The sequence below is a fragment of the Chrysemys picta genome, chromosome 13 (assembly GCF_011386835.1).
Source record: "Chrysemys picta bellii isolate R12L10 chromosome 13, ASM1138683v2, whole genome shotgun sequence".
NCBI lineage: Eukaryota > Metazoa > Chordata > Testudines > Emydidae > Chrysemys > Chrysemys picta.
The window spans coordinates 6,085,708-6,098,701 of NC_088803.1; the positions used below are offsets into that span (position 1 = coordinate 6,085,708).

Sequence of the window (12,994 nt, forward strand, 5' to 3'; positions counted from 1 at the left end):
GCACAGTGTGTGCTGGTGTGCAGGGAGCTGCAGCACAGAGCCTCAGTGTGTTGTTTGATGGGGTGTTTCCCAGAAGAGTCACCCCCGTCATGCTCTGTGCAGCCCAGATCCCGGCCGAGATCAAGCCCCCCGTTGTTCCAGGTGCTGCACATACACGGATCAGGGCCCCCCTTGTGAATACAGACAGTGAAACTGACAAGAATCATGGGGGGCCCTGCCATGTGCCAGGCTCTGCCCCCAGGATCCCGGGCTCCAGGGTTGGCTGGCTCCCCGGCAGGTAGCGGGAAGGCCTGGCCTGGCAGGGCTGTCCCAGATCTGCCGGCCTGGGAGTCCAGGATCCCCTGCAGCCTGCCAGGAGCCCGGCCTGCGACCCACTGACAGGCTGTCGAACCTGAGACGTTCCCAGGCCCAGCTCTAGTGGGACCAGAGCCCAGGTGTCCTGACGTTCAGCCCTGGCCACATCTGCCGACCCTGCTCCGTGTCCAGCCCCATCCCAAGTCATTGAATGAATCTTTCTTTCTTTCTTTCTTTCTTTCTTTCTTTCTTTCTTTCTTTCTTTCTTTCTTTCTTTCTTTCCCGTCCTCCCCATAGCATATCGGGATGGTCTGTAAATCCAGTATTCTGAGTCCTTTGCCCCACACTACTCGATCCTGCCCCCCATCACCCGTCCCACCCCAGAGCTCTGACTCCCCTTGTCTCCTCTCTTACAGCCTGGCTGCAGATGATCCCCCGGCTGGTGTGGTCAGATTTACCCCCTGGTCTGTGCACGGGGGTCTGTGCATGTTGTTGGAAGGGGAGACTGGCTGGCTCAGGGGATGGGAAATGGGCATGGGGCCTTTCCCCTCTAGGGGCGCTGGCTCCCATAGGGCCCCTGGGGTGGGGAACTGGCTGGGGTGATGGGGGGTGGGGGGATGGGCTGATGATGCCTCTTGTTCCTTCCCCCACTTCCTGTTTCTCACTGGAGCTGTCTGCTCTCACCACAGACCTTGCGTGGGCTGCTCCCAGCCTGGGGAGGGTCTCATCTGGACTGTCTCTTTCCCTCTTTCCCACCCCATTCTGTCCATCTACCCCAGAGCTGCCCCCCGCCCCTCAGCTCTCTCTGGCTCCACATCACCCCATGTATGTCCCAGGAGAGCGGGTGACCCTCAGGTGCTCGGCTCCCCAGGGTGAGGGGGTGGCCAGGTACAGATTCTACAGGCACCCACCGGGGCTGATCGCTGACGGGGTCCCTGAGCCGACTGGGGGCGCCCGGCTGGAGCTCAGGGCTGAGACGGGGACGGCCGGGCTGTACGTCTGTGTGTACTGGACACTGCGCGCCGGGCGAGAGGTGCCATCCGGGGAGAGCCGGCCCGTCGCTGTGTCCGTGACAGGTGAGTTTGGTCTGGTCTCTGACACTCCTCCCCCTGCACTGCCACACACCCTCTGCCTGTCCCCCTGTACCCTGTCCCCCTGCCCCTTGCACCCTATCTATTGGTGCCCCTGTACCCTGCACCCCATCCCCCTGCCCCTTTCACCCCATCCCCCAAGCCCCTGCACACCACACCCTGGAGTGGCTGGTGGGAACCGTCCCCCGTTAAGACCCACTGAGCCCCAGCATGGCCAGGTCTGGGGGGGAAGGTGACCCCATTGGGCTTCTGGGGGCTGGCCAGAGCTCAGCTGGAAGTCTGGCTCTGGTTCTGGGCGCCGTGCTGGGAGATGTCGGACCCCGGCTGGAACAGGGGCAGGAAAGGGCTTGGGAGGCACCCAGGGGTACGGTGAGCCGGTCCCACCAGAGGGGACTTGGGGAGCTGGGCTGGTTCACTCCAATCGCCGCCGAGCGGGGTCTGATGGTGCCTGCTCCCATTCAGGGAGGGGCTGGGGAGGGGCCCAGCGATGGAGGCCAAGGGAGGCAGGAGAACAAAGGGACGAGCCAGGCTGGGCTCGCTGGAGGCTGGTGATGGGGAGAAGGTTTCTGACCATGGGGGTGGGATGCCCTGGCCAGCCTCTGGCGGGAGCTGGGGGAGGGGGGGAGCAAAGGCCCAACCATCCCCAGCTCCCCCCTGGGCAGCTCCAGAGCGTCGCCTGGGGACTCCGTGACACTCCGGGCTAGTCAAAGTTCTGCAGCGGCTGCTGCCCGGGGCGCGGGATCCCCTGGTGTCCTGAGAGAGGGACATCGTGGGCCAGGTACAATAGCCTGCAGCGACACTTCGGGGGCACCACCAGCTGCCTCCTGATCCCCCACAGTTCTGCTTCCCCTTGGGGAGCCCATTCCTGGTACAGGAATCCCTTCTCCCGCGGGACTCTGTCCCGGCAGCCTTCCCCAAGGGCAGTGGTCCCCAACCTTTTTCGTCTGACGAGCCCCGGAGGACCGCGGTGGCGGACGAGCATCCGCCGAAATGCCGCCGACAAGCAGCGTCATCCAGAGGCGTCGTCGCCGAAATGCCACCGATTTTCGGCGGCGACGCCTGTGGATGACGCTGCTTGTCGGCGGCATTTCGGCGGATGCTCGTCTGCCGGCCAGCACGCGGGCGCACTTAGATGCCCCGGCGGGTGCCATGGTGCCTGCGGGCACCGCGTTGGGGACCCCTGCTCCAGGCTATCGGCTGTGAGGTCCTGTTCGGGGATGACTGTGTCTGTTTGGGGCAGGGTCCAGGCCCTGCTCCTGTAACGGCCGAGGGTTTGAATCCAGGGAACCAATTGGCTGAGACTGAAGTGGTCAGTGAAAATGCAAATGACCTGGCTGGCAGGGGGAGGGGCTGCTGGGCTCAGGACACCTGCCTGTCTGTCACCAGAGCCCTGGGGTCGTTGTTGTTCCACAAACTTATACAAGATCTTTTTAGGGGTCAAGGCAAAGATGCCACATTTATTATTAATCTGTAACTATTAGCAAATACCTCAATGCTTATACACACACACTCACATACACTCACACACACACACACACACTCACACACACACACACACACTCACACAAATGTTCTGCAGCTGCTGGATAGTTACCGGTCCTGAGTGTAGTTTGAGTTCGCAGCTTGGGATCGTAGCTCGTGGCGGTAACTGGCCAGGAAAGCTGAGCGCGAGGAGGAGCTGGGTCTGTTGCGCACCGATGCTCCTTGATGTTGATAGCAGAACGTTACCCAACATCTCTCATCTCACCCTTCCTTTTTTATAGGAGTTTAGTTTGGATTCAAAGTCCCTAGGTCTCGCTGTGTCACGCTGCCTCTGGGTTTGGTGCTTGGTCACCCGTCAATTGCAGGCCTGAGGGTCAGCCTGGGACCTGGCTTTGATCTTCCTTCTGTTGTTTTTTCTTTTTAGGGTGGCTGCTTCTTGCTTGAGTTAGGGCTGTTGTCTAGTTCTTCAGCGTTGGTATTTGAACTTTATCTCATCAGGATGGGCCCATGCATACCTCATTCACACATCTCAACTAGACTAGGGTTACCATATTTCAGCAAGCAAAAAAGAGGACGGGAGGAGCCCCGCCTTAGCCCCGCCCCTGCCCCTCCCACTTCCCGCCCCCCCAGAACCCCCAACCCTCCCCCCGTTCCTTGTCCCCTGACTGCCCCCTCCTGGGACCCCTGCCCCTAACTGCCCCCAGGATTCCACTCCCTATCTAAGCCTCCCTGCCTCTTGTCCCCTGACTGCCCCAACCCTTATCCACACCCCCACCCCCAGACAGACCCCTGGGACTCCCACGCCCCATCCAACCACTCCCCACCCCCTGACAGCCCCCCCCAGAACTCCCAACCCATCTAAACCCCTCTGCTCCCTGTCCCCTGACTGCTCCGATCCCTCTCCCCACTCCTGCCCCCTGACAGCTCCCCCCCAGAACTCCCAGCCCCCCACCCCCCCGCTCCTTGTCCCCTGACTGCCCCCTCCTGGGACCCCTGCTCCTAACTGCCCTCCAGAACCCCACCCCCTACCTAAGACTCCCTGTTCCTTGTCCCCTAACTGCCCCCTCCTAAGACCCCCCCCAACTGCCCCCCAGGACCCTACCCCCTACCTGTACCCTGACTGCCCAAAACTTTCTCCACTCCCCCCAAAAAGCACCCCCCTGAACTCCCGACCCCCCCGTCTCTTGACTGCCCCCTCCAGAATCTCCCTGCCCCTTCTCCTGCCCCCTGGCCCCCTTACCCTGCTGCTCAGAACAGGGTGTTGGGTTCTGTGCGAGCCGGACACGTGGCTGCGCTCCCCAGCACAACAAAACCCGGTCCCTGGTCCTGCACAGTGCTGCCGGAGCCGGGCTGCAGGGGAGAGCGCAGGGGAGAGCTGCCGGCTCAGAATGCAGGGCGGATCCGGCTCCTCTCCAGCTGCTCTGGAGTCCAGCCCGGGACTTTCCTGCAGCCCTCCCAGCTGCTCGCTCTGCTCTGCCGGGGGAGGGGGGAAATCCCGGACATTTTGAGTGCTTTACAAATTCCCCCCGGACGCTATTTTTAGCACAAAAAGGAGGACATGTCCGGGTAAATCCGGACGAATGGTAACCCTAAACTAGACTAATAAAATTACAGCAGGGTTTGCAAAAATGAAGGTTGCAGCAAGCCCTTACAAAATGGAGTAAGCGTTTTAAAATGGGGTTTGAATTACAATATGGCACAGAAGTTACAATGTGGGCAAAATGGCAAGTGTAATGAAATGGTGAACAGAAGTTACAATGGTACAGTGAATAACTAAAAACAATTTCATTCACCTTGGTTCTACATTGTCCCCCTTTTGACCCTTCAATCCGGGGGCATTGAATGGGTCACACTTTATGCAATTGTTTTAAGGCTATATATTGGGAAACAATGTGAGCTTGTGGTTTTAGCTTAAAGTACAGCCTTTCATCCAGCAGCACATCCCACACATTATGATTAACATTAAGCTTATCAGAATAAAGAAAACAACAATTGGATGTAACAGAATTGTTAAAGTTGAAGACCAGGAGGGGGACCAGCCCTTTAAAATATCATACCAAGGGTGCGTCATGATTTGCTCTGCTTGTGCAGATACTCTTAATATTTCAGATCCCTGATGTAAAATAGCCAAACTGCGTGTTTGAACCTGGGTCCGTGTGGCTTCAGTCAGTTGGCTAATTTGTCTATTTTCCTGTATTAGTTTGTACAGACTTGTCCAATTAACTCCAAAGTGAAGTTAAAGTTTAGAATATTACTGGTATCCAACGTGTTAGTTCCTTTATCCTCATGAGTTGGGAAGTAATAGGTTAGGGTGGGAGTTTTTAACATAGTGATATTACACATACACTGTTTTACGAGCGGGTCTGAGATGTATTTGTCTTGCCATACAAGCCTCTCTAATCCAATGGCACAGGAACAACTTTTTCTATCAAAATACACTTTTGTGGGACCGTTATTTAGTTCATCCCAGTAACAAGTTGCCAAGCTTTTATGTTGTAAGGAGCAGGGGCTCTTCTAATTGTGGTAAGGTGGGACATACCCATTGTTGTGCAGTCCACCTGGAACACAAGCGATGATCTATGATTTCCCCTTGTTCATTTAAATACATTCCCACCAATTGAGGAGCCCAAAGATGTCTGCCCCGAAGAACTGGGAGGGCTATGAAGGGCCACAGAGTAACTTTATATTTGTGTGGTTGGACCCGTATTACTTGTATAGTGATGTGCCCCATGAGGGTTGATGTGTACACGTTTGATTCCAGGGCCTTGTACCATCCAGAAACATAAGGGGGGAAAAGGTTATTTTTATGTTTTGTCAGCAGAGGAGTTAAGACTGTCATATCTTTAGCTCGTACCCAGTCCATTTCCCTTTCTGTCAGCATAATAGCTAATATTTGTTGTTCAGAACACCACAATGCTAATGCTGTTTTGTTCGTTATGTCCCTCATGGTGGCATTTTGAGCCCAGAACGCCTGATTAACGTGTTTCCAAGTATGCCATTGCAAGTTCATTGTGTCTACCCCAGTTTGCACCAATTCAGCGATCTGGTGCTCTTGTCCCCGGGCAATAGTACAATGCAATGTTTCTACCACACTGGCCTTATTTTTCAGTGCTTCTAGATCTACCAAATTTAGAATTCCGGTCCCTGCTCCTATACCTCCTAACAAGGTATCTGTTATCCCTCGTCGCTGACGAGGGAGGGGATGTCCCGGTTGTAAGGATTTGAACCATGCTTCAAAGAGAGGGGAGCTATAGTGGGCATATTCTGGCCGACTTAGAGTTAAATTATTTCGGGTCCAGTTTATTGAAAGGTGTAGGGTTACAATGAGGTCCTGCTTTTCCTGGTGAGAGCAGTTGGAGGGGATTTCTAATTTCCATAATATACCTCCAGGTAAATCGATTATGATGTTGTTTTGATGCAGCCGATCTGCTCCTCAAATAATTTCGTCAGTCATGTCAGGGGTCTGGATTAAATTCCCTTTTGTTTTAAACCCTTGTATTGAGAATGGGACCTGTGCCATTCCCAGCCTGTGCTTGGCTTTCCCTGAAAAGATTTTAAACTGACTTGTTTTACTCTCTCCCCTGCCTGTGGAGCGGTTTTAATTAAAGAGACAGCAGCCCCAGTATCGATCAAAGCTAGTGCAGGAGCGCGATTCTCCTGCTGGACATAAATGTGCGGTCTCCCTCCAGAGTCCCAGGACATTTTACCGATGAGCCCCCATTGCTGCGCTCCTGTATTATGTGGGGTGCTCATGTCCAGCAGGCCCCCCTAGTCCCGGTTGCTCGGGGGGGGGGCACTTGTAGCTATGCTAGTTACATGCTCCTGATTCTCTTGTGCTTGTAGGGCTTCTTGGACTAGAGCTCGAGTTGGGGCTTTGTCCCAGTGCTCCCAATTACCTCCCTGTCGCATTACTGCCCGCCAGGCCAATCGGCGGATCGTGGAGTCATAAGTATTCTGTCCCTCACCTTCAGCTCTTTGGAAATTATCATTTTTTTCAGAAGGGCGGGGGTTTGAGCATGAATAATGTCCCCGTGGCTTATGATTTCCCCGTCCGCGGTAGCGACCTCGGGAGCCCCCTATTCCCATATTACCACTCTCATTGGAGTAAGTTATTTGCTCAAGCGCGGCCACAGAGGGAGCCCTTTCTTTTTTTATTTGGCGTGCGGGGCCAGAATGAGTGGTGATCTGTTTGATCAGATCTCGGAGCTCAGTCATGCTCGCAGGCTGGCTAGGTGCCCAGACGCTGAGCTTATTGGCATAGTAAGGGAGAAGAGTCGCAGCACAGTCCCTCAGGGCGTCTGTGCCATATGCTACAGTGTCAGGGTTATTTGCAGGGGCTCCTTGGGCATCTTCAGGGCGGGTGATGCCTGCCATGACCTGCATAAGTCCCCAGCGGGATAGGTACCCTTCGGGGTCTTCATTAGGTTCCTGCATCATGCTGGCCGCCTGTATCATTAGATGTCGGCGACCCATTTGTTCCCCTAGGCTTGCAAACAGGGGTAGGAAGGTATTGTTCTCCCTGTTTTCTCTTATCACCCGATCAATGACTCCCTGTAATTCGGGTGCTGCACAGGCGGTCATGAGGTGTTTAAGCTCAGGGACTGTTAAATCTTCTCTGCCTGCCAATTGCAGCACACGCAGAGTCCATTTTGAGAAATTTCCCCGGTTAAGGGGTCCAAGCATTTTTGCCATTGCTTGGAGATCAGCTGCTGATACGGGGACGGTTGTAGTAGCTGTGCTAGTCCCTGTGTCTGTGTCTGTTCTTGTTACAGTAATTCTGTTAATGGCTGCAACCGGCCCCTGGGGATTGCTGCTCCGTATCTCTCTTTCCCACACCTCACTAGATTCCCTCGGGGCATCTTCCCAGTCAGGGACGTCACTCTGGGGATCAAAGTCCCACTCTCCTGCATCCGAAGAAGTGGGCTGTAGCCCACGAAAGCTTATGCTCTAATACATTTGTTAGTCTCTAAGGTGCCACAAGTACTCCTGTTCTTTTTGCAGATACAGACTAACACGGCTGCTACTCTGAAAACTCTCCTGCCGTCACCGCTGCTAACTGGCGGTTTGCGAATCCCAGCCTCTGTTTAAGGTGCTGGATAAGGGACTCGCATCGGCTGTGATTAGCGGGGAGAGCTTTACTTTGTTCTATGGTTAACCTCTTGACCATGCCTTGCAACACTTGATTCTCTTTTTCTATTTTTTCCTTTTCGCCGACCTGTTCCTCTAACTTCCTTTCTCTTTGTTTGCTCTCCCTGATTGCCTCCCGGAGAGGGTCTAACTGGCTTTGCACCCCTGTCGCTACCACTTTCCAGCTGTCTGCCTCTTTCTCCATATGAGGGAGTTTTTCATGCAGGGAGGCGTTCTCCTCCTGGCAGGATGCCAAGCGGGAGTATAAATCCCTGCATGCATCCCACAAAGCCAGATTGCTGCTGAATCCCTTTTAGCTGGAATAGGCTTGTACAGGATTATATACCTTGCCAGCCTAACCTCCAAATCTGAAATAGACACACATCTCCCAGCCCCCCTTCCGTCCACGGGCTGTGTCCAAACCTCTGTAGTACTTGTTTAAAGGGTGTGGGCTCTTGGACAAAAGACAGCGTTCCCTGTTTTTCTCTAAAGATGTCTTTACACTGTGTCTTCCTAAACATTTTCCCTAACAAGTGTGCCATAGCCAAGTACAACACAGGAAACCGAGCTGATAAATATCAGAACACTATAACCTCCAATTCCTAAAGGAGTGACTTACAAATAGCAATTTTCCCTTTTTAACTCCTGAAGGAACAACTTAACCCTTTCTGGGCCAGAGGGAGAGACACTAAGTCTCCCTCTGTATTACTCGGTCTGCTACCACCGAGGGTTCATACACCAATTATACAAATCCTTCCCCGGATCAGAGTGAGAAACACTAAGTTCTCCTCTTTAGCTCAGTCTTGCTACGGCTGAGGGTGTATGTACCTCTATAACACAATTTAAATCTAAACTCCTATATCCTTCAGAGTTTGGTTAATTAACTGAAAGTTTACGCTCTTTTTCCTCTAGTGCCAGGCTTGCTAAGCCTAGCGGTGTGCACACCAGTTTTATAATAACTGTGGAGTCTATGTCTGCTCCCCCTTTCGCATTCTCCACCAATAATGTTGTCCCACAAACTTATACAGGATCGTTTTAGGGGTCAAGACAAAGATGCCACATTTATTATTAATCTGTGACTATTAGCAAATACCTCAATGCTTATACACTCACTCACACACACACACACACACACACACACACACACACACACACACACACACACACACCCCAAAATGTTCTGCAGCTGCTGGATAGTTACCAGTCCTGATTGTAGTTTGAGTTCGCAGCTTGGGATCGTAGCTCGTGGCGGTAACTGGCCAGGAAAGCTGAGCGCGAGGAGGAGCTGGGTCTCTGTCGGGCACCGATGCTCCTTGATGTTGATAGCAGAACATTACCCAACATCTCTCCTCTCACCCTTCCTTTTTATAGGAGTTTAGTTTGGATTCAAAGTCTCTAGGTCTCGCTGTGTCACGCCGCCTCTGGGTTTGGTACTTGATCACCCGTCAATTGCAGGCCTGAGGGTCAGCCTGGGACCTGGCTTTGATCTTCCTTCTGTTGTTTTTTCTTTTTAGGGTGGCTGCTTCTTGCTTGAGTTAGGGCTGTTGTCTAGTTCTTCAGCCTTTGGTATTTGAACTTTATCTCATCAGGACGGGCTGGGGCTGGAGGTTGATTCTATCACCCATGCATCCCTCATTCACACAGCTCAACTAGACTAGTAAAATTACAGCAGGGTTTGCAAAAATGGAGGTTGCAGCAAACCCTTACAAAATGGAGTAAGCGTTTTAAAATGGGGTTTGAATTCCAATATGGCACAGAAGTTACAATGTGGGCAAAATGGCAAGTGTAATGAAAGTTACAATGTGGGCAAAATGGCAAGTGTAATGAAATGGTGAACAGAAGTTACAATGGTACAGTGAATAACTAAAAACAATTTCATTCACATTGGTTCTACATCGTCGCCCCCCTGCACACGGGGAGGTGGCTCACACTGGCTCTGATGCGGTGAGCAAAGCCGCGGGCTCCCTGCCTGCCCTCACTGGGCCAGCAGGGGCAGCGCTGAGCCCAGGGGGATCGGAGACCCCCGCTGAGTGTGGGGAACCACAGCCGCGTGGGACAGCTGCCAGCCAGGGCTGCCTTGTCCAGAGGCAGCACCTCCAGACAGCTAGTTGGAGAGGGGATGGAAGCCAGACCCAAGGATCTGGTCAAGGGCCCGGTGTTGGGAAACCCAGACTTTGACAAGCCCTTTATGGTGTTCACTGATGCCCCAGACACAGGACTGGGTGCGGAGGCGACGCAGGCCAATGCAAAGGGGGAGAAACACCCCGTCATGTACCTGAGGAGGAAGCTGCTGCCCCGGGAGCAGGGCTCTGCGGCCGTAGAGAAGGAATGCCTGGCCATGGAGTGGGCTCTTAAAAGGCTGCAGCCGGATCTATTTGGGCGGCGCTTCACTGTGTACCTGGACCACTCGCCCTGCCGTGGCTGCACCCGATGAGAGGGGCCAACGCCAAGCTCCTGAGGTGGAGTCTGTCTCCCAGGATTAGGAGATGGAGGGGGTCCACGTTAAGCGGTGGGCAAATGTTATGGCCGATGCTTTGTCCCGGAGAAGGGGGCCTGAACTTCCCCAGGTCACTGGCTAAAGTGACCCCACTCAGTTCGGTCTCGAAGGGGGGCGAGATGGGACAAAGTGGGGATTTTCCCTTGTTATGTTGTATGTGAGTCTTACTGTTTGGCATGAATGCTGTGTGTGCCTCAGTTTCCCTGTGCATTGCACCAATGTCTAGGTGGTGGCAATAGGGGTGTGTGACTTTTGCGGGGTTGCTCCAGCTGCCTGCATAGATGCTATGGCCGCCCCTAACCTGAGACCCAGGAGGGGGGTGGGACCAGGTGACTCTGGCCCGGGAAGCGAGATAAAGGCCGGAGGAGGAGCAACGGGCAGGGCAGGGACCAGGCAGCTGAAAGTGAGTCAGTTTGGAGCTGGCTGGAGAAACCGAGGGAGGCCCAGAACTGGGGTCTGGGCTCCCTACCCCCCAAGATGGACCTGACTGAGGGGTCCTGTTCTCTGTACCTACAAGCTCTGTTGTAGACCTTGTTCCTGTCATCTAATAAACCTTCTTTTTTACCGGTTGGCTGAGAGTCACGTCTGACTGCGGAGTCGGGGGGCAGGGCCCTCTGGCCCCCCCAGGACCCCGCCCGGGCGACTCGCTGCGGGAAGCGCACGGTGGGGCAGGGGATGCTGGATGCTCCGGGGTCAGACCCAGGAAGGTGAAGCCGTGTGAGCGTCTGGCCCTGGACACAGTCGGCTCCGAGAGAGGAGGCTCCCCCCGAGTCCTGCCTGGCTTCGTGGGGAGCAGCTCCAGAGCATTGTCCCTGTGTCTCCGTGACAACCGGTGTATTGAGCATCTCCCCTGTGGGGGTGGGGGGGGGCAGGGTGTGTGTGGGGGCTCCTGGGGGGCGTACGGGGGTCTCCATTGCAGGGGTTGTGGGGGGCTGGGGTGTGTTTGTGGGGTCTCCCCTGCAGGGGCTGTATGGGGGATGGGGGGGGACGGAGGGTGGGGCTGGGCTCACTCACCCGTGGGGGGCTCCAGCTCTGCCCAGGGCCCAGCAGCATCAGGGCCGTGTCGGGGGGCAGCGTCTGGAAAAAGGCCTCGCTCTCCCACCGCCGTCCCGTCCTCCTCCAGCACCAGCCTTGCCAGCCCCGCCACCAGCAGCACCTCCATCGCCTGTGGGGGGCAGAGCGGTGAGGGGGGAGCACCTCGAGCGCAGGGGGCAGAGTGTGGGGCAGGGGAGCTGGGGGGCAGGGAAGCAATGAGGGGTGTAGGGGACAGGGGAGCAGCTGATGGACGGGGGAGCAGGAAAGGGGTACGGGCGCAGTCAGGAGTCAGTGTGTGGGAGGTGGGGGCAGCTCAGCTTGGCAGGTCCTGCAGGCTGATGGGGGTGAGGGGGGGAGTAGGCTCGCTGGTGGGGGTGGGCAATGGTGCAGGTCTGGGGGGGTGCAGCAGGGTGGGGCTGGGGGTTTCATGGAGGGGCCAGGGGAGTGGGGTGGGGGCAACAGGAGGGTCTGGTGGAGTGGGGGGAGCATGGAGGGTCCAAGGGCGAGCGAGTGGGGGTCAGGGGGTATTGGGGGGGGAGTCAGGGGGTAACAAGGAGTTTGGTGGGGTGGGGTCTGGGGGCATTGGGTACCAGGGGGAGTGATGAGGTTCTGGGGGAAGCGAGGGGGTCAGGGGTAGCAGTGTGGGGTAGTTAGAGGGGCTGGAGGGAGCAGGGGGTATCGGTGGTGGTGTCGGGGGTAGCAGGGTGGGGGAGGCGGGGTAGTGGAGGGAGTGAGGGATGGAGTCGGGGGTAGTTGGAGGAGCACGGGGTATGGGGGGGCTCACCTTGGCCAGCAGCTCCTGCAGAGTCCTGGCCATCAGCCCCGTGCGGCCCCCGCGCCTGTGGTTGCAGACGCGGAAGGGGCGCTGGGGGGGAGCACGGGGGGCCCAGACCCGACGGGTCAGCTCCGAGCCGGCGCTGGACACCGACCTGGCGGGGGGTGAGTGGGGGGCGCTTGGGGTGGGGCAGACCATTGTCATGGTTTGGGGGGGGACAGGGAAGGGGGCAACATGTGGGGGAACGGGGGCAACATGGGGTTAGGGGGCCCATTGTCCTATTGGTGGGATATGGAGGGGCTGAGGGGGTCCAATGTCCTGTTAGGGGGGTGCCAGCCCTGGGGGACACAGGGTACCTCTTGGGGTGGTAGAAACTGTCAGGGACTCGAACCCAGACGGCATGGTTCGTTGTCTGACTGCAGAGAGACAGGCAACACCAGCAAGGTCCAAACACAAGCTCTTTATTGAAGAGTGCACACAACAATAGAGAGCGGCCCGTCTCCACTGAGAACCAGCCCCGATTACAATAACTAGTGAGATTATATAGACAGTTCCGTCGCGTCATAGTTAAAGCAACCCAATCCCCCTTTATTAGTTAGAAAGCTTCTAATATTCATGCATATCTATCTTCTTTGACACTACAAACAATTTGTGATGCCTCAGCAACTTCTTATGAGCTTTGTTGTCATGCAC

At 55.5% G+C, this 12,994-nt stretch overlaps 1 protein-coding gene across 2 annotated transcripts in view; it reads right to left on the reverse strand.

The window, feature by feature from the left end:
* The window catches only part of LOC101949469 (Fc receptor-like protein 5), a 47,221-nt gene extending 36,365 nt beyond the window's left edge, over positions 1 to 10,856 (reverse strand). Inside the window, exon 1 of one of the 2 annotated variants that reach the window (XM_065565368.1) lies at positions 9,196 to 10,856. In XM_065565368.1, the coding sequence (XP_065421440.1) occupies positions 9,196 to 9,328 (133 nt within the window). In that variant the 5' untranslated portion in view covers positions 9,329 to 10,856. The remainder of the gene's footprint in view (positions 1 to 9,195) is intronic. The other variant, XM_065565367.1, reaches the window with a different exon arrangement.
* Positions 10,857 to 12,994: the final 2,138 nt, after the last annotated feature.